This window comes from Bidens hawaiensis, unplaced genomic scaffold (genome assembly GCF_021521415.1).
Source record: "Bidens hawaiensis isolate Kalapana, Puna unplaced genomic scaffold, B.hawaiensis_p1.1 tig00002306_1, whole genome shotgun sequence".
NCBI classification, from domain to species: domain Eukaryota; kingdom Viridiplantae; phylum Streptophyta; class Magnoliopsida; order Asterales; family Asteraceae; genus Bidens; species Bidens hawaiensis.
The window spans coordinates 1,600,668-1,625,115 of NW_027491123.1; the positions used below are offsets into that span (position 1 = coordinate 1,600,668).

Sequence of the window (24,448 nt, forward strand, 5' to 3'; positions counted from 1 at the left end):
ACATCAGGCACCTCGAGCCTGGTACTCAACGTTATCCGACTACTTGCTTGAGAATGAGTTTGAAAGAGGTAAGATTGATAGCACTTTGTTCTTCAAGAGAAAAGGGAGCGACTTTCTACTGGTGCAAGTCTACGTGGACGACATTATCTTTGCTGCATCAAAGGTCGCCATGTGTCAGGAGTTTGAGGCCGTCATGAAGAAGAGATTTGAAATGAGTGCTATGGGTGAACTAACTTTCTTTTTAGGACTGCAGGTTGATCAGAAGAAAGATGGTATGTTCATTCATCAGACGAAGTATGTCCATGATGTTCTTAAACGTTTCAAGATGGAGGACAGCACTCCATACAATACTCCAGTCTGCGTCAACCACAAATTGGGTGCTGAGTCAGACAACGATGCAGACGTGGACCCAACCCAATATCGGGCTATAATAGGTTCTTTAATGTACTTAACTGCTTCTAGGCCTGATATAATGTTTGTTGTTTGTCTTTGTGCTCGCTTTCAGGCAAAGTAAAACTAAACACTGATAACACTGCTGCTATCTCAGTAACTAACAATCCCGTTAAGCACAGTAAAACTAAACACATTGACATACGTCATCATTTTATACGGGATTGTGCTGAGAAGAAACTGATTGAGCTCGAAAAGGTTGATACGCTAGATAATTTCGCTGACTTGTTTACGAAAGCGTTTGACAAAACTAGATTTCAAAACCTTGTTGAGCTGAATGGGATGATCAATCCCGAGTAACCATGCTTTATGTTTTTGTTTAAAAAAAAAAAAAAACGTAACTATCGCTTAGAAGTATGTCGGTTGCCTCAGTTTGAAGGACATGTCTTCGGATATGTTTGGTCCTCATTTCTACTTGTAGAATATGAGGATAGCCATTAACCAGATGACTGAAAGTGACCGGGGCGGTTTATGATGTGTTTTCATTCTTTCGCTGAAAATTAGTCGATCATACTTAGTTAGAAGGACACATACTTGTATGTGGTCGGTCCAGCTGATCCATTGGATCTTCGGGACAGCCGTTTACCTGAAAACTTCAATTTGATCGGGGCGATTGAAGTTAAAAAAAAAATTTTTCTTTCCGGGAGATGAAATTATTTTTCAAGTCTACTACTTCGTAAGAAGTACCTTTACTATGTTTAACAGAAAATTGATCCAACTTTGGAAAGTGATAGATATACTGATTCTGTGTGCTTAACTAGTGAAGTTATAAGGCCTAAAAGACTTTAGAACAGTCATTGTATGTCATGGTAGCTTTTTATAGTGCGTAAAAGTAGAAGTGATACTAACTAAATCTACTCGATTTTATGTGGAAACTTCTTATGAGTTGTGCATGTCTCCATATATATCTTTCCGAATGATAGGCAGAAAAGCGATTACCCAGTCATACACGAGCCCGTGAGTGTTCTGATTCCCGTGAAGATAGCGTGTCAAGAAACTGCAGTGATCCAGATTCGGGACTTGCAGTAGTTTATCTGAAGTTGTGTAAATACTTAAAAAAAAAAAAGAAAAATTTGAGACATTCTAGAGTTCGTAATATTTATACTTTTCAATCAAGGTGTAAGAAAGATAACGGGAAGCAAAATCTAAAGATCGAAGAGTACTTACTATTTAATCAGACACTACGGGTTGAGGTCAACTCGGGGTGACTTGGGGAAAGCCAAATACGCTTTGAGAATAGATAGGAGGTATCATAATCTCTGAGTTGTTGCCCATTTAAAATTTTGAGCTTAATTGAACCTAACCCGTATCACAGAAACGATGAAAACCATTCTAAGTTATTTACCTGCTTACAACCTGTTTCTTTATGTCATAATACAGCTAAACACGGATCTGTGTGACAGTCACGTAGTTAGTATGATTCCTGTTCGGATCTTTTCTAAAACATGGTAGTCCCTATCGAGACTGAAATTTGATCCCGTGTATTTTATTTTTAAAATTTTTCTGCTTATATAGTTGTTTGATTTTATACCTGGTTACTTGGTCTTAATCGTATCATTTAATTCTTTAAAGGTTGTTTTAAATCTTAATTGCAAATTGTAGGGGTTTGTTTTGAAAATTTTCATATATAGGCGAACTTATCCATAACTTCGCCTGCAATAGGCGAAGTTGTCCATAACTTCGCCTGTCAAATTTTGACCCTATATAAAGAAGTTTTAAGGTCAGACATGTTCATTATTTCAAAACCAGCGAACTTATCTCCGAAACCTAAGCGAAATTATCGTATTATCGATCTCAATCATCTGTGTTCATTCTTTTCCGATTCTAATCCGATTAAAGGTGTGTAGGGTTCTATATATCGTATAATCTTTGTCATAAGGTGTTAATCATAGGTCGTATTGACCCGATTCTCGACCTCGTCTTTCGAAACATTAAACACCCGATTTCAAACTTGTTATTACGTGGTCGTAATCAATTTGGTCGTCTAGAACTTCATAAAAACATGTTTTACGGAGGCCTTAATCTCCAATTTCACCAACTACACGTCGATTGATTCGTCTATCTGTTGCCGATTCATATTCAGGCGAACTTACAGTTTAGGCGAAGTTATCCATAACTTCGCCTGAGGTTTAACTTCGCCTGACAATTAATTAGGTTACAGTATATGAGGCGATGTTGTGGTTAGGCGAAGTTATCATTAACTTCTCCTGGACCTTTTTACTTAACAGTTAACAGACGAAGTTCAAGTTGAGGCGAAGTTGTTCCCAACTTCGCCCCACCTCTAACTTCGCCTATACAGAATAAATCACAACTTCGCTCATGGTAACAGGCGAACTTGTGATTTGCGTTGACGTGTATCTAACTTAGTCTGTTTGATGCAGATATGGCTGCTGTAGGTGGTGCAGGCGGAGATGACGGTGGTGATAACCAGAGACAGTTCTTCCCGGGTCACAACATGTATATAACATTAGACCCGGAGGCGAGCAGAGTTGATGATTTCCGCGAAATCATCACATTCTTACTACGCTCGCGTATATTCCACGCGATCACTACAACACTGCCGATATCCTTGCCCAACATTGAGGATTTTTGGCAGACCGTGGAATATGACTGTAGAATCGAGCCCCCGGTGATGCGCGCAACAGTCAACAATCAGATTGTTCAGTTCTCTTCTGAACAAATCCGGGCGGCTTTACGGTTTGGAAATGAGACAAGGGATGACCCGACAGAGTTTGTGGCTCCTTTCCGTGACGGAGCGTTTTTGAGGATGGGATACTCTGGTCCCTTGGGGGATACGCAGAGAAGGAAAGGGTTTTTGCTTGACCAGTGGCGCTTTCTCATGCATGTCATGATAGTATGCATGTCAGGGAGAAAGGCGGGCACTGATGGCATGAGCGCTACCATGCAGTCGGCGATGACTGCTCTGAATTATAATAAGCGTTATAGCTTTAGTCAGATGGTCTTCTATGAGATTGATCGTCAGAGAAGGGCGATGGCGCGTGAGAGATTCATCATGTATCCAAGATTCCTACAAATGATCTTGAATCATGTTGCTCCAACGCTACCTCAGCGCAGTCCGATCAGATACGTTGAAAGTGTGAATAAACGGATCTTCGCCCAATGTAGATCTTCGAGTGCGAGGAGCAAACCTGAGCTCCGTCCTCGCCATACTCCACTGTTTGGGTACTTAATCAACCCAGGGTATGTGCCTGCTCGTGGGGACGAGTTTCGGGACCCGGCACCACAACAGGCAGGAGCACCTCAAGTTATACCTGCTGCACCTGTTGTGTCACCGGAGGAAAACGTGGACCTTGATGCTGAGTTTGGAGGTCAAGGCTACTTTGATATGGAACGGGTGGACCCTGAAGAGTATGTGCAAGTCTCGGTTGAGAGGGTGTCGACTGTGAATGTTACTAGGACAGCTGCTACGGTGTTTGGTTCTGATGAGGCAAGAAGGATTATGGTAACTCGAGAAAGACTACATGGGAAGAGAAAGAGAACTGATGATGACAGCGAGTCAGACTATGAGGAAGAGGTACAACAGTTAATACGCAGATCAAGAAGGGAACGGATAGATGCAGGTTCTGGAGCTGGTGAGAGCTCGAGGGTGGTACGTTTCACCCCACCCGCACCATCCAGTATGACAATGGTTCCCTCATCATTACAGGTTACAAGGCCAAGCGCCACGGACGTTCCCGTGGTGGCTACCTCATCTGCCTTTGGCCTCCCACCAACTTCATTCCAACTACCGACTCCGGAGATCGTTTCGTTGCCGCCTCCAACTCTTACTCCAACGGAGGTTGTGGCACGCTTTATTGAGTCGACGGTTGTGGCCACTGCAGGGTTATCGATGACAATACCACCTGCGGTTATGTCTATTTCTACTTCTGAGGTCCCGGTTACATCGGAAATCCTCCTCAGTACACTCAAGATATATCACATCTGAGGTTTGATTTCGATGCAACCTTATCAGACTCAGAACGAATAGCAGCACTTGAACGGGTCGTGGCAGAACAATCAAGGATAAATCTTATCCAGACCCAGGCTATTCAACGCCTAGTTGCAGAGAATCAGATGCAGTCGTCCCTGCTGGTAGAACATGGCAAAATCATAGATGCTTTGAAGGAGTTCTTGGCATCTCAGGGGGAGACGAGCTGTAAAGGCGATTAGTTGAGGACCAAGAGACGAAATGATAGAGATGATGATCCCAATGTGTCGAAAGATGCAGGTGGTGAGTTGCCAAGAACTGATCAAGCTCTTGGAACTTCCACAACTCAGGGGGAGTCGACAACTGCAGCTGGTGATGATGATGTGGTGGTAGTGGACGTAGAGGAGATGGATGATGAGTTGGTTGGTGATGATGATGTACTACCGAGTGATGAGATAGAAAAGATTGGTGAAGAGATAGTTATTGATAATGAGATTGAAGAGGGAGAGATAGTAGAGGAGAATGTGGAGCATGAGATACCAGAAGTAGATAAGGCAGATATGAGTCAACAGATTGGAAGTGATGAGATGGAATGGGAAGAGCAGCCTAGATGGAAAGAAGGCTATGCTCAGTGGTTCGTCAAAACGAAGAAACCAGCGGTCCCTACAATGTTTAAGAAGAGTTACAACATTAGAGGCTATGCTGAAGCGAGAAAGGGGATTATTTGCTGGATATACGATAAGCAGTTGAGGCTCTTCGTGATTAAGAGATATGATGGCGTTCAGTACTTCAAAAGATTGTTGAGATCATTGAATACATTGCCAGAATGTGAGGTGAAAGACTTAGCCAGATTGGGATTGATAAACCGAAGTGATGATAATATGGCTAGAGTTATTGGGAAGATTGTTTGGAAGGAAAGTATAAAAGAGAAGAAGTTTGAGCTGTTGAAACCACAAAAGGGAAAACTTATCGAAGACAAAGATCGTGGATTGAGAGCAGATGGTAAACCTTGGATGATTATGAAGTATAAGCCGATCCGGTGCCTTAAAGAAGTGCCGATGAAACAGATGCCCAAGGATGTGCTCAAAGATCTAAAGTGGTGGTATGTTGATTGTGAAACAGCTGAAGCAGTGATGGAAGACGAAGATGAACAAGAGCTGCTAAGAGTTTATGATCCGATGCATCTAGTGAACTTGTCGCAAGCTGATCTGCAGGTGCTGAATGAGAAGAAAATCTTTTATATTCCTGCTTGGTAAGACGAAGCGAAGAAATATCAAAGAATTGTATCAGTTTGTGTACGTGAAGGAGTTCATGCTTAAAGATGAAGATACAAGATTCCTGAAGATTACAAGACACGTGTTTGAAGATAAAGAGTTGAAGCTACTGCCAAGGGGGAGTCTGTTGGTGCAAGATGTCAGTAGTTCAGTGTCAAGTGTCTGTAATCGTGTTAGTTAGATTTATGTTTTGTATGTAAGCGAAGTTGCTAACAAGTTCGCTGATATGGGCGAACTTGTTAGACAAGCGAAGTTAGGGACAACTTCGCCTGAACATGCCAGGCGAAGTTGTCGTGATTATATAAACTTAGGTTACGGCTTAAGTTTTTATTATTCAACGAGTTTCAGTTTTAGTAACGAGTCAGAGAGTCCTGTAATCAGTGATTGATATCACGTGTTTAAGGTTGCAATATAACGAGTATTTGTTTATTGTAACGTGTGTTCGATTGTGTTAACTAGTATCGTTTTCTACGCTCGTAACGTCTTACGTAGGGATTCCGCACCTACGTAGAACGAGATATCTCGTGCAGATCCGGCTGGGAACCTACACAGATTCGAAGAGAAATGGCCTTAATAAACAATGTTGATCCTAACAAACTACATCCGCCTGTCCTAACTGGTAAAATTCTATGGCCAAGAAGTCATCCATGGGTGCACGATTGGGAAAAGGCAATCGATGATCACTTTCAAGAACAAGTTTTTAAAGGGATTTAAAATAATAAAGACGGCGATTGTTGGATAATAGACCTAAATGAAACCCCAGAAAATCCAAATGAGGAATTACAAGAAGCAAAAATCCCCCAAGTAGCAGTCAGCTTTTGGACCGCGCCGAAAAGTATTATGGAAACGCTTCAAGCTCAAAACCTCTTGCCAGGACCACAAAACCATGGCACCAGAGACGCAACTCGAAAATGAAGTTTGAAGTAACCTTAATCCTCGGAATAAGTCAATAATAATGATGTGTCTTGTATAATATTTTCTTAATTATGTATTAAGTGTGTTGTTTGAGCCTAATCACTCTTAAAGTGGTTAGTTAGGATTAATCCATGTGATGTCATGGCTTATGTCATAAAGTATGGCCCTTAATCAATAGGTATGGGCCTTGTGTCTTTTTATGATGATAGGTAGCATTTCCTTGCCTATAAAAAGAAGGCTTCCCCTCACTTGTAATCCATCCCTTGAAAGAAATAAAAACATCTTTCTTATATCTTCTCTCTAGTTATGGGCCTTATATCTTCTCTCTAATCAATAGGTATGGACCTTGTGTCTTTTTATGATGATAGGTAGCATTTCCTTGCCTATAAAAGGAAGGCTTCCCCTCACTTGTAATCCATCCCTTGAAAGAAATAAAAACATCTTTCTTATATCTTCTCTCTAGTTCTCTCTTGAGTTCTTGAGTGTTCTTAAGTTATCACACTTGAGTTCTTAAGTTCTTGGTATCTCACCCCTGCCTCTCTGATATCTTGGTAACAGAGCTTTTTGGATAATGAATGGTTGGGATAGGTTGTGGCTAAAGGTTCATAAGCACAATAGAGTTCTTAAGTTCTTTCTTATGTTTTTCTGACATTTATTTATTGGTTCAAGAATGTTTCATAATATTTAGACATTTTCTAACGTGATCGTTAACATGACAAGAACAATAGAGTTTGGGTGGCTAACGACAGTTAGAACATTCAAAATAGAAGATTTTTGAGGTGTTTTTGAAAAAAAAATGTGATGTAGTGAAGAAATGATGTGAGGTGGAGGAGATAATGTGTATTGTGTGATTGTTGATGAAGAATGTGTTTGTGAAAGAGATAGATGAGAGAGGGGAGAGATAGAAGGAGAAAGATGGTGTTTTTTGGAGCAAGTGCCCTATAGGCATCAAAAAACACATTCTTAGAATATATATAACAATGAACCCATACAAATTGTCATATTATATTTCAAACTTTTTTTAAAAATCTAGTTTTCTCTCATAACAACAAACCTCATTAAAAACATTAAAGTTGTATATATACGTGTGTATGTGGGAGAAACTGCCACATCATTAGGTTGTTTCTAGTTTGCTTCTACAAATTTTCTAAAGACTTCCAAATTCTACCTCCACAACAAGGAAATTTGTTGGCTAAGCCAAGTGTAAAGCCCAGACCAAGAGTTATTAGGGTTTATTATATTTGGCAATGTCTTGACTAGCAAGTTTGGTTAGTCTATATAAGCCGGGTTATGATTAGACATTAGAAAAAGAGAAGTTGATGTAACCAAGTTAGGGTTCATCAAGAGTCAAACCAAGTTAGGGTTTGAGATTTGTAATCAGTTTTTTGAGTGAGATTTTCGGATTAATATAAACGAGAGTTAGTCGTTTAATTCGTATTTGATTATCGATCTGAGACTTGAATTGGTATCACAGCTAAGTTCGAGAAATTGATAATCAACTAAGCTGCCGTTGGAAGAAGATCCCACCGCCACTGTGAGTTAGACACGGCCGCCGACGGGATAAAGACCGCCTCCGCCGCCGCCCGTCTACATCGTCTAGACCAAGAAACGTTGGGAAGAAACCTTGACCTACGATCAAGTTCATAGGATCTCTGTCCCCATCGCCGTCACCAGGGTTCTTGCCATTAGTCGATTGAACAAGAAGGTTGGCTTGATCACTTACGTTTTGGGTACGATCATAGTGAATCAAGGAGGTTTAATCGATATCGAGTTGGATTGAACGAGTTAGGTTCAGTTCTTGAAGTTGCTGTGTTGGTTTCAACCTTGGATACTATTTCACGTTTGAAAGAAATAAGAATTCTCTGGTCATAAAAGTGTCTTGGTTTGTGGGAATAATTCATTCAAGGATTATTATTATTACTTTTGTGCTCTACAACTTGCACAATGGTGCGAAGAAAAAAAAATAATAATTTACAAAAGTCAATATTTGTTTTTCTTTGGAGAGATATTGGTAACAGGTTTCGCAATCAAGTTGGTTTGGTTCTGAAAAATTGTTCATACTGTTTGGTTTGTATTTGTTCCAACGAAGTGGAGCAAAGAGGTTCGACGTCAATGTAGGTGACGAAGAAAGACCAGTACTCCAACCCAAAGCGAGTGGGGGGGGGGGGTGTCGCTACAGGTTCCAAAGTTGAATGGAACTAATTACATCACATGGACGATTGTAGTGGAAGCGATATTGGATGATCAAGACCTATGTGATGTTGTTCAACCGGAAGAGGGTGCGGTTATTGATACGAAAAAGAATAAAACGGCAAGATCGTTTTTATTTCAAGTGGTGAATGGTGATATTCTTCTTCAGATTTCTCAATACAAGAACGCCCGAGATATATGGACGGCTTTAAAGGCACGGTATGTTGGGGCCGAGCGAGTTCAAAAGGCTCGACTGCTAACATTGAAAAGTGAATTTGAGAAACTCAAGATGGCGGAAAACGAGACTGTTGACGAGTTTGCAGGAAAAATAACAAGTATGGTTTCAAAGGCAACGAGTCTAGGACACGTGTTTGAGCAAGATGTCTTGGTGAAGAAGTTGCTGGATGCGGTTCCAGATAAGTACTTCCAACTTGTGACACCCGGTAATTTCCCAATCCTATAAACTAAGTAATCAACCTAATAATTAGGTGATTGTAAATATTAAGCGCGCTATGTTAGTCAGCGCGTGCATTTGTTATGTGCGCCCTGCGCGAGCGCGCTATGTTAGTCAGCGCGTGCATTTGTTATGTGCGCCCTGCGCGAGCGCGCTATGTTAATCAGCGCGTGCATTTGTTATGTGCGCCCTGCGCGAGCGCGCTATGTTAGTCAGCGCGGGCATGTTATGTGCGCCCTGCGCGAGCGCGCTATGTTAGAATCAGCGTGGGTATTTGTTATGTGCACCCTGCGTGAGCGCGCCATGATAAGAACCAGCATGGGCATATGTTATATGCGCCATGCGCGAGTGTATTGGTTTTATGTATCCATAATGTTGTCTATTGGGTTGACCGTCTCGCATGATGCTAAGGCGGGTGCATCCCAAATCGTTTATGCGCGTGCGGAAAGGGAACTAACCTCCCCGCATGGCGGGAACATTGAGAGCTAGTTTGTCTGAAGCTCCAAGATGGAATTGACTTCAACATAACTGATCACTATGTTGAAATACCAAGACCACCTGGAGAATCTACAAATGAAACTCAATGTCCCTGACTGCGAGAAGGTTACGTACCTCCCCGCAGCAAAGAAATGTCCTTCACGCAGAAAGCTATGCGCACAAAGTGATACGCGCAGAACACTTAGTCTATTCTCCAGAGGTAAGGAGATTACTCCCGCCCAAAAGGAAACAGTAGCGTGTTTCAGAGATTTTCCACTTTTTACTGTACACTGACAAAAGTACCTGAAAAAGCACACTGTAACATGAAAAGTCAACTGTCAGCCACCCTACTCCCACCAACCACAGACCTGCATGTCCTGTCCAAATCAAATCAAAATCTTTTATCCACTACTCCACTTTTAAATAAATAATAATAATTTCCATACTTTATTACACCTAGATATGAAAAGATTACAATCCCCTAAAGCAAGGGATTGTGTTCCCTTGAGTTTGCCTATAAATATGTAACCTAAATTATCACCCAAAACACACTTCAAACTTCTCTCTTAAGAACTGCAAACTTACACTAATCATCTCCCAAGCATCCGTTGTTTTCATTTCCGATCCTGTTACTAGGTAAGCCGAGAATATAACCTTGAGATCTGCTTTCCAACCCTTATATTCTCCTAATTCTTGATCTTAATATATATACTTCTTGTTATTTAATCGTATTCTAGACCTTCAATTCCGAGGCCAACACCAAGGAAACCCGAATCTCGATTAATCCCTTAACAAGAACCACAGGTGAGTCTCACAGCCCCTATTTTCACTGTTTTCACTACTTTTAAACTGTTTTCGGGGCAAGGGACACGTACTTAAATAATGTTTTATCATAGTATACTTACAAGCTATGCAAGCGATTATGTGTTTAAATTATGTTTCATGATGAGCAATGCGAACGGTTATCTATGGTTTTCGATGTATGTGTGCTAGAATTCGAGTAAGTGATCACTTTACCATTGGAACTCTAAGGGTAGGGACTGCTGGTTTGATCCACCCACTCGTAGGGGTCGCACCTCTTTGCATGGACGAGTGCCTAGTATGGTCATGGGGCAGTACTATGGGTTTGAGCCCGCTCGTAGGGGTCGCGCCTCTTTGCATGGACGAGCGCCTTGTTTTCCGGCACAACGTCCGCGCGTAACCCGCGGGACGGTATTATTGATTAGCTCGTAGGGGCAACGCCACTTTGCATAGACGAGCACGGTTTTTCAGAAATGTCCACGCGTAACCCGCGGGGCGGCATTACATTATTTAGCTCGTAGTGGCAGCGCCACTTTGCATGGACGAGCACGTTTTCCAGAAACGTTCGCGCGTAACCCACGGGACGGTATTACTTATTTCACTCGTAGTGGCAGCGCCACTTACACAGACGAGCACGATTCCCAGTAATGTTCGCGCGTAGCCCGCGGAACGATTTTTATCAGAAATATGTGTCAGATCTATGTTTTCATACGGATTATCAAGTATATGTTTAGACATGAAATCAGAAATGTGTTTCAATATGATTTTTATTAAGACTATGATGCAATGCGATTTATCAAGTTACTAAAACTTGTGAACTCACTCAGTTTATACTGATTCAAATGTTTTTACGTGTCTTTCAGGAGATAACTAGGTAGCGCATGGAGTCACACTTAGAGCACCTCACGCTGAACATCTAAAACTAGCTTTTTGGAAGATTTTAGTTCTATCCCTTCGATGCGCGTGGTTGTTCCCGCCGCGCAAGGGGATATGGCGTGGAAATCTTCAACAGTTTTTATACTTGGATGTTTTTATGTAATTTTTAAACAATGTAATGTATTTGTATTAAACATTTCATGCGCAATGAAAATCTTACTTTGAATGTTTGCAATGGCCCGTGCTTAATTATCAATCCCCACTCGCGCGCGCCCGGCTGTTTCCGCCGCTCAGGGCCGGGTGTGACAGATTGGTATCAGAGCACTGGTTATAGCGAACTAGGAAAAGAAGTTTTAACCTAGACTATAACCGTTGGGGAAATCGCATGAAATATTTTTTCAAAGAAAATATTTTCAAAAGAAACTATACACACACTTAGGAACACGGGTCACACAGTGTCTAGTAAATAAAGATAAAAACATTATGTGCTCAGAGTACATGCGCTAAGTTGATATATTTTCACTCTTTTAAAGCGAGAATGCCTCCAACTAGAGCCAAGGGAATTACCATGACACCCGAGGAACTCGCGGAAATAATCGCGCAAGCGATCGCAACACATGAGGCCAGCAAGGCCGAATCTAGTCAGGGTCGTCAGGAGAACGAGACCCCAGAACCCGAATCAGGAGCTTTGGACAAAGGATGCTCCTACAAGACATTTATGGCCTGTAAGCCTTGGCCATTCAAGGGTACCGAAGGGGCCATTGGGCTCTACAACTGGATTGACAAGATGGAGACAGTTCTCTCCATTAGCGGATGTAGTGAGAACCAGAAGGTCCTTTACGCGACCTGCATGTTCCAAGAAGCAGCTTCGTCTTGGTGGAAGCTTCAAGTGAAGACCTTGGGGCGAGAAGTTGCTCTTCACAAGACCTGGGAGGAACTGAAGGAAATGTTGATGAGAAAGTTCTGCTCTCGCGCAGAAATTCAGAGTCTGCAACAGGAATTCTGGAACCACACCATGGTAGGAACGGATATCGACGCCTACAATAACCGGTTCAACGAGCTTTGCCAGTTGGTGCCAGACATGGCAAACACGGAGGAAAAGAAGATCGAGAGGTATATCTTTGGGTTACCTCCTGTTGTTAGGGTTCCGCTCAACGCCGCAGCGCCTCCAACCTTTGATGAGGCGGTAGCGCGGGCCATCACCCTTACAAGGGATACGGTCCGTGCGGGTATGTTGACTACGCGCGGAATCGAGCAGCGAACCTCTGATCCCAAGAGGAAGTGGAACTCTCACCACCGAGGGTCCGACTCCAAGCAGCCACCGTTCAAGAAGCAAGAAAGCGCAAGGGTTTACGCGATCCAAGCCGCGGAACCATCAAGGAAAGGATACAGCGGGCCTCGCCCATGGTGCAACAAATGCAAGTATCACCACGAGGGTGAATGCGCAAGAATCGAATGCGCCAAATGTGGCAGACCAGGGCACAAGGCGATGAATTGCCGTATCAGAGAAGCTGGAGCGAGCGACAACTGCTACGCATGCGGGAAGCCAGGGCATTTTAGTCGGGATTGCCCGCAAAAGGGAAACCAAGCTCGCGGGAGAGCTTTTGTGATCGGCGCAGGCGAAGCTAAAGAAGAGCCGAATGTGGTAACCGGTACGTTTTTGCTTAACGGCCATTTTGCATCTGTCTTATTTGATACTGGCGCTGACCTAAGTTTTATATCCGCTGAGTTTAAAGACTCCCTAGGCCTAGCAACCAGTAGGCTAGACACACCTTATACTATAGAACTAGCCAATGGTAGGCAGTTATGCGCGAACGAAAGAACTGAACAATGTGTAATAGTCATGGGAGGTCACGGGTTCATTATTAACTTGTTGCCAATAGACTTGGGAAGTTTTGACATTGTAATAGGTATGGATTGGTTAGTCGAGAACCACGCGGAAGTTATTTGTCATGAGAAGCAGGTTCGGGTCCCACTGTTGAACGGAGAAACCTTGGTGATTCAAGGGGAAAGAAGGGGAGTCGCGACGAAACTGATTTCGTGCCTAAAGGCGCGCAAGTGCCTAAGGAAAGGGTGCTATGCCTTCCTGGCGCATGTAGTAGAGAAGAAAGGAGATGAGCGAAGAATTGAAGACTTACCAGTAGTGCGCGAATTTCCAGAAGTTTTTCCTGAAGATTTGCCCGGATTACCGCCGCCGCGACAAGTCGAGTTTCGTATTGATTTAGTCCCAGGAGCTGCGCCAGTAGCTCGAGCGCCTTATCGACTAGCTCCATCTGATATGCAAGAGCTATCCAATCAGTTACAGGAACTATTGGATAAGGGTTTCATACGCCCAAGCTTTTCGCATTGGGGAGCTCCAGTACTGTTTGTTAAGAAGAAGGATGGTTCGTTCAGAATGTGTATTGACTACAGGGAGCTGAATAAGCTGACAGTCAAGAATCGGTACCCCTTACCGAGGATTGACGACTTATTTGACCAGTTGCAGGGATCCAGTTATTATTCGAAGATAGATCTACGGTCCGGATACCACCAACTTAGGGTCCATGAGGAAGATGTGCCGAAAACAGCCTTCCGAACTAGATACGGCCATTATGAGTTCTTAGTGATGCCTTTCGGGCTAACTAATGCGCCGGCTGTATTCATGGATCTGATGAACCGCGTGTGCAAACCATACTTGGACAAGTTTGTGATTGTATTTATAGATGATATTCTGATTTACTCTCGGACCAAGGCCGAGCATGAGCAACACCTGAGATTGATTTTGGAATTGTTGAGGAAAGAAAAGTTGTATGCGAAGTTTTCCAAGTGCGAGTTTTGGCTTAGAGAAGTTCACTTTCTCGGTCACGTTGTAAACGAGAAAGGAATACACGTTGATCCTTCCAAAGTCAAGGCCATCGAAAACTGGGAAGCGCCAAAAACCCCAACTGAGGTGAGGCAATTCCTAGGACTAGCTGGCTACTATCGACGCTTCATTAAGAACTTCTCCAAGATAGCTCTACCTCTGACCGCGCTAACTCAGAAAGACAAGAAGTTTGTTTGGGGCGAAAATCAGGAAGCAGCGTTTCAAATGTTGAAACAGAAGTTATGTAGTGCGCCAATTTTGTCTCTGCCCGAGGGGACGGATGACATCGTCGTTTACTGCGACGCTTCACATCAGGGACTCGGATGTGTCCTTATGCAGCGAGACAAAGTCATAGCGTATGCCTCGCGCCAACTCAAGACCAATGAAAAGAACTACACAACGCATGATCTGGAACTTGGGGCGGTTGTCTTCGCGCTAAAGATTTGGCGCCATTACCTCTATGGTACAAAGTGTATAATCTTTACGGATCACAAGAGCCTTCAACATATATTTGATCAAAAGGATTTAAACATGAGGCAACGAAGATGGGTTGAATTGTTGAATGATTATGATTGTGAAATAAAGTATCACCCTGGAAAGGCGAATGTGGTAGCAGACGCGCTAAGTAGGAAGGAGCGAATAAAAACGCTACGAGTCAAGGCTCTAGGGTTGACCATTCGCGCAGATCTCTCTACCCGCATCCGAGACGCTCAGCAAGAAGCCTTGAAACCAGAGTTTGCTAAAAATGAATCCCTTGGGGGTATGATTAAGAGTTTGGAACTTAAGGAGAACGGCAATCTATATTTCGCTAACCGCATATGGGTCCCTCTCAAGGGAGGATTGCGCGAGCAAGTATTAAACGAGGCTCACAAGACGCGGTATTCCGTACATCCTGGCCCAGACAAGATGTACCAAGATGTTAAAGCGCTGTATTGGTGGCCCAATCTGAAGGGCGCCATCGCGATGTATGTCAGTAAGTGCCTGACGTGTTCGAAGGTAAAGGCTGAATACCAGAAACCATCAGGGTTGCTTCAGCAGCCAGAAATTCCCATGTGGAAGTGGGAACAAATCTCTATGGACTTCATCACCAAACTGCCAAGGACACCTGGGGGTTACGACACGATCTGGGTTATTGTAGATCGGCTAACTAAGTCAGCGCACTTCCTGCCGATCAAGGAAACCGATAAGATGGAAAAGTTAGCCCGATTGTATATTAGAGAAGTAGTTTCAAAACATGGAGTCCCAGTGTCCATCATTTCTGATAGAGATAGTCGGTTCACATCAAGGTTTTGGAGATCGTTACAAGGGGCTTTAGGTACTCGTCTTGACATGAGTACGGCATATCATCCCCAAACGGATGGTCAAAGCGAGCGAACAATCCAGACATTGGAAGATATGCTGCGCGCGTGCGCAATCGATTTCGGTGGTAGCTGGGATACTCATCTCCCATTGGTTGAATTTTCTTACAACAACAGTTATCACACAAGCATCAAGGCTGCGCCGTTTGAAGCTTTGTATGGGCGTAAGTGTAGATCCCCACTGTGCTGGGCTGAAGTGGGTGACAAGCAAATGACTGGTCCAAAATTGATCCAAGAAAAAACAGACAATATTTTTCAGATACGGGATCGCCTTAAGACAGCGCGCGACAGACAGAAGAGCTACGCAGATGTGCGAAGGAAACCGTTGGAGTTTCAAGTGGGGGATAAAGTACTTTTGAAAGTCTCTCCATGGAAAGGAGTCCCCCGTTTCGGCAAGCGAGGAAAGTTGAATCCGCGCTATATTGGACCATTTGAGATCCTGGAAAGGATCGGTCCGGTTGCTTATAAACTCCGTTTACCCGCCGAACTCAGTGGAGTTCATGATACGTTCCATGTGTCCAACCTCAAAAAGTGTTTATTTGACGAAACGTTGATTTTACCAATGGAAGAGATTCACATCGACAAACAACTGCACTTCGTAGAAGAACCTATAGCAGTAACCGATTGGAAAGAACAAAAGTTGCGCAGAAGTCGAATCAAGTTAGTAAATGTTCAATGGAACTCAAGGCGTGGGCCTGAATTTACTTGGGAAAGAGAAGATCAAATGCGCCAGAAATACCCACACCTCTTTCAGAGCATGGCTTCTGCCAGCGACGTCTCCTAAATTTCGGGACGAAATTCTCTTAACAGGGGGAGAATGTGACACCCGGTAATTTCCCAATCCTATAAACTAAGTAATCAACCTAATAATTAGGTGATTGTAAATATTAAGCGCGCTATGTTAGTCAGCGCGTGCATTTGTTATGTGCGCCCTGCGCGAGCGCGCTATGTTAGTCAGCGCGTGCATTTGTTATGTGCGCCCTGCGCGAGCGCGCTATGTTAGTCAGCGCGTGCATTTGTTATGTGCGCCCTGCGCGAGCGCGCTATGTTAGTCAGCGCGGGCATGTTATGTGCGCCCTGCGCGAGCGCGCTATGTTAGAATCAGCGCGGGTATTTGTTATGTGCACCCTGCGCGAGCGCGCCATGATAAGAACCAGCATGGGCATATGTTATATGCGCCATGCGCGAGTGTATTGGTTTTATGTATCCATAATGTTGTCTATTGGGTTGACCGTCTCGCATGATGCTAAGGCGGGTGCATCCCAAATCGTTTATGCGCGTGCGGAAAGGGAACTAACCTCCCCGCATGGCGGGAACATTGAGAGCTAGTTTGTCTGAAGCTCCAAGATGGAATTGACTTCAACATAACTGATCACTATGTTGAAATACCAAGACCACCTGGAGAATCTACAAATGAAACTCAATGTCCCTGACTGCGAGAAGGTTACGTACCTCCCCGCAGCAAAGAAATGTCCTTCACGCAGAAAGCTATGCGCACAAAGTGATACGCGCAGAACACTTAGTCTATTCTCCAGAGGTAAGGAGATTACTCCCGCCCAAAAGGAAACAGTAGCGTGTTTCAGAGATTTTCCACTTTTTACTGTACACTGACAAAAGTACCTGAAAAAGCACACTGTAACATGAAAAGTCAACTGTCAGCCACCCTACTCCCACCAACCACAGACCTGCATGTCCTGTCCAAATCAAATCAAAATCTTTTATCCACTACTCCACTTTTAAATAAATAATAATAATTTCCATACTTTATTACACCTAGATATGAAAAGATTACAATCCCCTAAAGCAAGGGATTGTGTTCCCTTGAGTTTGCCTATAAATATGTAACCTAAATTATCACCCAAAACACACTTCAAACTTCTCTCTTAAGAACTGCAAACTTACACTAATCATCTCCCAAGCATCCGTTGTTTTCATTTCCGATCCTGTTACTAGGTAAGCCGAGAATATAACCTTGAGATCTGCTTTCCAACCCTTATATTCTCCTAATTCTTGATCTTAATATATATACTTCTTGTTATTTAATCGTATTCTAGACCTTCAATTCCGAGGCCAACACCAAGGAAACCCGAATCTCGATTAATCCCTTAACAAGAACCACAGGTGAGTCTCACAGCCCCTATTTTCACTGTTTTCACTACTTTTAAACTGTTTTCGGGGCAAGGGACACGTACTTAAATAATGTTTTATCATAGTATACTTACAAGCTATGCAAGCGATTATGTGTTTAAATTATGTTTCATGATGAGCAATGCGAACGGTTATCTATGGTTTTCGATGTATGTGCGCTAGAATTCGAGTAAGTGATCACTTTACCATTGGAACTCTAAGGGTAGGGACTGCTGGTTTGATCCACCCACTCGTAGGGGTCGCACCTCTTTGCATGGACGAGTGCCTAGTATGGTCATGGGGCAGTACTATGGGTTTGAGCCCGCTCGTAGGGGTCGCGCCTCTTTGCATGGACGAGCGCCTTGTTTTCCGGCACAACGTCCGCTCGTAACCCGCGGGACGGTATTATTGATTAGCTCGTAGGGGCAACGCCACTTTGCATAGACGAGCACGGTTTTTCAGAAATGTCCACGCGTAACCCGCGGGACGGCATTACATTATTTAGCTCGTAGTGGCAGCGCCACTTTGCATGGACGAGCACGTTTTCCAGAAACGTTCGCGCGTAACCCACGGGACGGTATTACTTATTTCGCTCGTAGTGGCAGCGCCACTTACACAGACGAGCACGATTCCCAGTAATGTTCGCGCGTAGCCCGCGGAACGATTTTTATCAGAAATATGTGTCAGATCTATGTTTTCATACGGATTATCAAGTATATGTTTAGACATGAAATCAGAAATGTGTTTCAATATGATTTTTATTAAGACTATGATGCAATGCGATTTATCAAGTTACTAAAACTTGTGAACTCACTCAGTTTATACTGATTCAAATGTTTTTACGTGTCTTTCAGGAGATAACTAGGTAGCGCATGGAGTCACACTTAGAGCACCTCACGCTGAACATCTAAAACTAGCTTTTTGGAAGATTTTAGTTCTATCCCTTCGATGCGCGTGGTTGTTCCCACCGCGCAAGGGGATATGGCGTGGAAATCTTCAACAGTTTTTATACTTGGATGTTTTTATGTAATTTTTAAACAATGTAATGTATTTGTATTAAACATTTCATGCGCAATGAAAATCTTACTTTGAATGTTTGCAATGGCCCGTGCTTAATTATCAATCCCCACTCGCGCGCGCCCGGCTGTTTCCGCCGCTCAAGGGCCGGGTGTGACACAACTCGTAGCCTCAATCGAGCAAAGTGTTTATCTCGATAGTTTGATGTTTGAAGATGTTGTTGGAAGACTTAAGGCATTTGAGGAACGTTTACGAGGGAGAGAGCGCGCTTCAAATTCACAAGGTCAGTTACTTTTCAATCGATCGGAAAGTAGTTATAAAGGCAAGTCGTATGATCAATCCAGTAGCCGAGGTAAAGGTTGGCCGAGTTCACAAGGGCGTGAAAGAGGCCGTGAAACTGGAGGTCAAGACCGAGACGATGAGGACCAAGATGGTTGTGAAAACCGAGGTGGTCAAGATCGTGGGCCAAGTCATAAGGGACAAAGAAGAACCAATGATCGTCAAAGGGGAAGAAAGGATAAATCACATGTTCAGTGTTACCATTGTGATGAGTTTGGTCACTTTGCGAGTATGTGCCCGGAACGTATGAAGAAAAAGGAAGAATCTAATTTAAACAAAGTTGATGATTTTGATCCATCTTTGTTTATGATAAAAGGTAATCAAAAGACAGTTTTACTGAATGAAAACGGTGTGATTCCAAAGCGTTTCGAAACCGAGCCGATGGAGAAAGATGTTTGGTATCTCGACAACGGAGCATCGAATCACATGACGGGTAATAAAGCGTACTTTTATGAATTGAATGAACAAGAAACGGGAACGGTGAAGTTCGGAGATGAATCTTGTATTGATATTCGGGGAAAAGGGTCAGTCTTAATTGAAGGGAAAACGGGGGAGCAGCGCCTGTTAACCGATGTCTACTACATCCCAAGCTTACCGTGCAATATCATAAGTCTTGGTCAAGCAACGGAAGGTGGATGCGAGATTCACATGAAACATGATTTGCTAACCATTAAAGATGATGAAGGTAAGCTTTTGATGAAGGTGACAAAGACCAAGGACCTATTATACAAGATTAGCCTCAAGATAGCAAGTCTCGGTAAACGAAATATCATTGGAATGAAGAATTTTGCAGGTAGAGGTCTTCAAAGTGTTGGACTGAAAGAAGACAAGCCGGTTATGAGTCATATTCCAATCAAGCATTCAAGTTCCAAAATTCAAAATCCAAATAAGAGAGTTCAAGAAACTAAACGCGTGATCAAGGAAGTGATTCAAGCCCAAGCGAAGGTGTTTAATGATCAAACGAAGCAAGTGTTACTTCAAGCTAGGTGGAGCCTAAAGAACATTGCAAGAGATCAAGAAAAGCCTCAGGAGAATCAAGAGAATGATGACAAGCGTGAAGTTAAAGACCCGCCAATTTCGAGTAGGAAATTAGGGGGTGAGTCGGATACAACAATTGAGCGGGTGATTGTTGGCTCAATTGTTGTTTGGCCCAAGTGTAAAGCCCAGTCTAAGAGTTATTAGGGTTTATTATATTTTGTAATGTCTTGACTAGCAAGTTTGGTTAGTCTATATAAGCCGAGTTATGGTTAGACATTAGAAAAAGAGAAGTTGATGTAACCAAGTTAGGGTTCTTCAAGAGTCAACCAAAGTTAGGGTTTGAGGTTTGTAATCAGTTTTTTGAGTGAGATTTTCTGATTAGTATAAATAAGAGTTAGTCGTTTAATTCGTGTTTGATTATCGATCTGAGACTTAAAAATTTGTGAACAAAAAGTTTGTCATTTACCACATGAATTCAAACCATAGGTTTTATAGCAAATTGTGGTTGCTCTTATGTAACTAACTTAATAAATGGTCAGATATGAGCACATTTTGTTTAACACCACGTATCATATTTTATTTTACTTATTTTAGCAGTTAATATTTAATTTCCATATTTTTCTGTAGGCTTACATTCTGGTTTTTGCTAAATAACACCAGCATCTTTACCATCATACTACAAGGGATGTGGATGTCATATCGTTACTCCATTTAAATTTGGCATTTTGACCACGTTTAAATTTAAGCAATTTTTTTTCTAGTTTGACATGAGCACACTAAGCACATCTTTCTTTTTTTCTCACTTATATTCATTTCTCCAACAATGCTACATCATCACTTACTTTTATATAAATAAAATTATCTTTATAAACTTTTTTATTCGGTATTAAATAATAAAATATAAATTAAAGCTAAATTAAAAAGAAGAAATTTAAAGGTAATAATTAAAAATAAAAATATACATAAATTAAAAATAAAAATGCACATAAACTAGCTTGATATAAAAACGTAGATAAAATAAAAATAAAACGTACATAAACTAAATAGATTAGTATGTTAATACCTTAAGTCCTTAAGACTATGTGCTATGGGGTGCAGAAGGAGGAGGGAGGGGGCGCAGAAGGGGGAGGAAGACCGCCCGGGCGCCAGGGGCGCCGTCGGTGGGGGCACGGAGGGTGGGGCATGTTCTGGACGGCCGGCGCGGAGGGGCTCTCTCTCTCTTTCTCTCTCTCTCTCTCTCTCTCTCTCAACCAATATCCCTTTCTATGAAATCGATAGCCAGGCATGAAGTCCAGATTTGAGCAAATATGGAATCCAACGAAGAAATCCGGCGAAGAAATCCGACGATAGCCAGGTGTGACCTCCGGCCACCGTGGACTCTACATCGACGAAGAAATCTGGGCATCTCTACATCGGCAGCTTCTTCGGTATCGTACCTCACGGATCCGGCAAGTACCTATGGTCCGACGGCTGTATGTACGAAGGCGAATGGAAACGCGACAAAGCTTCTAGCAAGGGTAGGTTTTCGTGGATGGATTATGTTAAAGGGATTCGATGCCCCCTCACCATAGAGGGGCGTTATACCTTGGGGCTTCGATGCCCCTGATGCCCATGTGGCGATGACGTGGCACGGTGGAGGGTGCCCCCAACCATAGCGGATAGCCTAATCGATTAAATAAAAATTGTAGCATTTTCCTTGTAAACAGGTATATGGTTTCCTCTTTTTGTGACATAAAATTTTCAATTCGCTCAGTTATAAGTTCGTCAACAGTTCCGCTGTCGCATTAGATTTGGTGTATATAGGGGTTGGAAACTATGTATATGTCTAGAAACCGGGTATGGGTTTGGATTTAATTGTGAATCATTAAACCGTTGGGTGTTTTCATGCATATTCACTTTTTTTGAGAGATGGTTGGTGTGAGTTTGAAGTATCATAAGTTTATATTTATAGAATTTAACTTTTAAAAAATTAATTTTTTTTCTAAACCAACTAGCCACTAGCTTTAATTTAAAAAACAAGGGGTGGTGCGGGCGCTATTTTTATTATTTTATATTGGGCTCCACCTGACATCCGCTTTGAGTTTGGAATTCCGAACAACACTTCTGGACAATAATCCCATATCACCTGTCGTTTGAATTCCTTGGGTCTAGAATTTCCAGATGTAATGATGTATGGACGATCATACCAATATCACTACATATTACTTTTTAAATAATTATTTTTCGCGTCAAGCCAAAACATAACATAATTTTAAGCGTGTCTGAGTGATATATGGTTGATATCTTTTATTCAAACAATATATAAGTAGAGTTTTCGTCCACCTATTTAACGCGCTAATGCGTTAATCGATCCGAATCCTATATTATCAGCTTACAAACCCAAACTTCTTCAACTCGGTATAATTTATGCTACGGATTCCTAGCACCCTAAAACCAAGTAAATTCGTAGGTCATATAATTGACAAATCAAGTCGTGACAAACATGATAACTTAAATAAAAGAAGAACATGAACAACTCGCATTTTGTCCACTCGTGATCGACTCCCAAGAAGAACACACTCCCATACGTGTCTGCAGTACAGCTTCCTATCGAACCACCATCTTTTACGTGGCCATCCTCCGTAGCCACATCATCAATCGAACCCACTTGCTCATCACATATAAAAGCATTCTATATCGTTTAACGTCAATCATCACAGCTAGCTAGGTATACAAAGTCAACAAAATCGCTACAAGGTATGGCGTCCGAACAGCAACGCAAGGAGTTGGACGATAGAGCTAGGAGAGGAGAGACGGTGGTGCCTGGCGGCACCGGCGGCAAAAGTTATGAGGCTCAACAACACCTTGCTGAAGGTAACTTAATTAATTCACACGAGTATTTAAACGCGATAATGATCAAAATGTCTATTGGTCAGAAATGTCTATTTGACCCGTCAATTCTCAAAATGCCCATATCTAAAACTAGTCTACTCGGTTACCTTTTTATTATTACTTTGCCAGTTAGCCAACAAGATTTTGCCATCATAATAAAACTTTTTAATTATTACTTACCCAGTTACCAACCAGATTTTTGCCACCGTAATAAAACCGTCATGTTAGCAGTTTTTTCTAAAGAAATCATCGGAGCAGACGGGATTATTTAAGACTCTGATCGCGTTTATTTTGTGACAAATATATTTTTGGCTAGATTTTTTGGACAAGTTGCATAAGCTTGTTGGCTAAGAATCTCATTTGATAAATGATCAATTAGTGTTCGGGTCAACAAGTTTTAGGGTGGACATTATGTCTACATCGACTGATCAAATGGACATTTTGAACATATGATATTTTATGTCATGCAAAATTAAGTTGTGTTTTTTTTGGTTATATAATTAATTGATGAAAGGGAGGAGTAGAGGAGGGCAGACGAGAAGGGATCAGCTGGGAACCGAAGGATACCAGGAGATCGGGCGGAAGGGTGGTCTAAGCAGCGGTGATCAAAGCAGCCGTGATCGTGGGAAGAACGACGTTGATAAGTCGACTGGCTAAGCTATATGCAATAAGTTTAATTAGTGTATGTTGCTGGTAATAAGTTTGATAGTAATGTGAGTGTACGTGTGGTATGGTTTGTTTCGATTGTAGATTTTGGTGTGCTGATAATAAATGGAATTAATACTATACCCAAAGTAATATACAGAAATTTTTCGTGCTCCCCCCTTTTGCATGCAAAACTCGATCTTTTAAAAATCGCGTTTGCCACTTATCAAAATGAAAAGTAGTGATTAAATCGAAACAGAAAACAAGTAGACAACAAGCTGCGTCGCTACCATTTTTGAATTGCAAAACCTAATTTTTCTAAAAAAATAAAAACTACATTTGTCACCCTGAGATATCAAATTGTAAGATTCAAAAATCAAATATTTTGAAGCTGAAAGTGACATTAACGACTTTGAGTCCTTAACTAATATAAGATTCCAATTCGGTATTCAATGAAGTTAATTGGAATATCTTAAAATACTCATGGTCAGTAAATAAATTTTGAAGTGTCATAAATTCGAAGTGTATAAAATGTAATTTGCTTAAAACAATTTAAACAAACTATTTTTCTAAAAGATTTTAATATTATATTAAAAATCTTTAAAACGTAAGGTTAACCGTATATGCAAGTACAAAAAAATGAATATTTCGTGTGTAGTGGTTCTTTTGGATTACTACAACTTCCCCAACTTCGATTCGATATAATTTTTAGAACTTTCTTGAAGATCTTGTAAAACGCAAGTAGAATATGATTTTACTACTTGACTTGATGATCCTAAGGCCATCGGGTTAGTCCCTCTTAACTCCATATAAATATCACATCACTTATTTTTCTCTTTTTCATTTCATCTCTTCATCTCGCTCAAAGGAAATGGTTTAATCCATAATTAATAATAAATCAATTAT

General features: G+C 42.0%; 1 protein-coding gene across 1 annotated transcript; it reads left to right on the forward strand.

Annotated features, from left to right (window-relative positions):
- The first annotated feature begins 22,756 nt into the window (after positions 1 to 22,756).
- On the forward strand, positions 22,757 to 23,558 carry LOC143615887 (em-like protein GEA6). The gene is made up of 2 exons (XM_077088890.1): positions 22,757 to 22,879; positions 23,412 to 23,558. The coding sequence occupies exons 1-2, from the start codon at positions 22,765 to 22,767 to the stop codon at positions 23,552 to 23,554; spliced, it is 258 nt and encodes an 85-aa protein (XP_076945005.1). The 5' UTR covers positions 22,757 to 22,764; the 3' UTR covers positions 23,555 to 23,558.
- Positions 23,559 to 24,448: the final 890 nt, after the last annotated feature.

Excerpts from the sequence above, each read along its gene's own strand:
- LOC143615887 (XM_077088890.1), top strand. The coding sequence starts at position 22,765 with ATGGCGTCCGAACAGCAACGCAAGGAGTTGGACGATAGAGCTAGGAGA. Across the intron at positions 22,880-23,411 it reads TCAACAACACCTTGCTGAAG|GGAGGAGTAGAGGAGGGCAG; the intron begins GTAACTTAATTA and ends AATTGATGAAAG.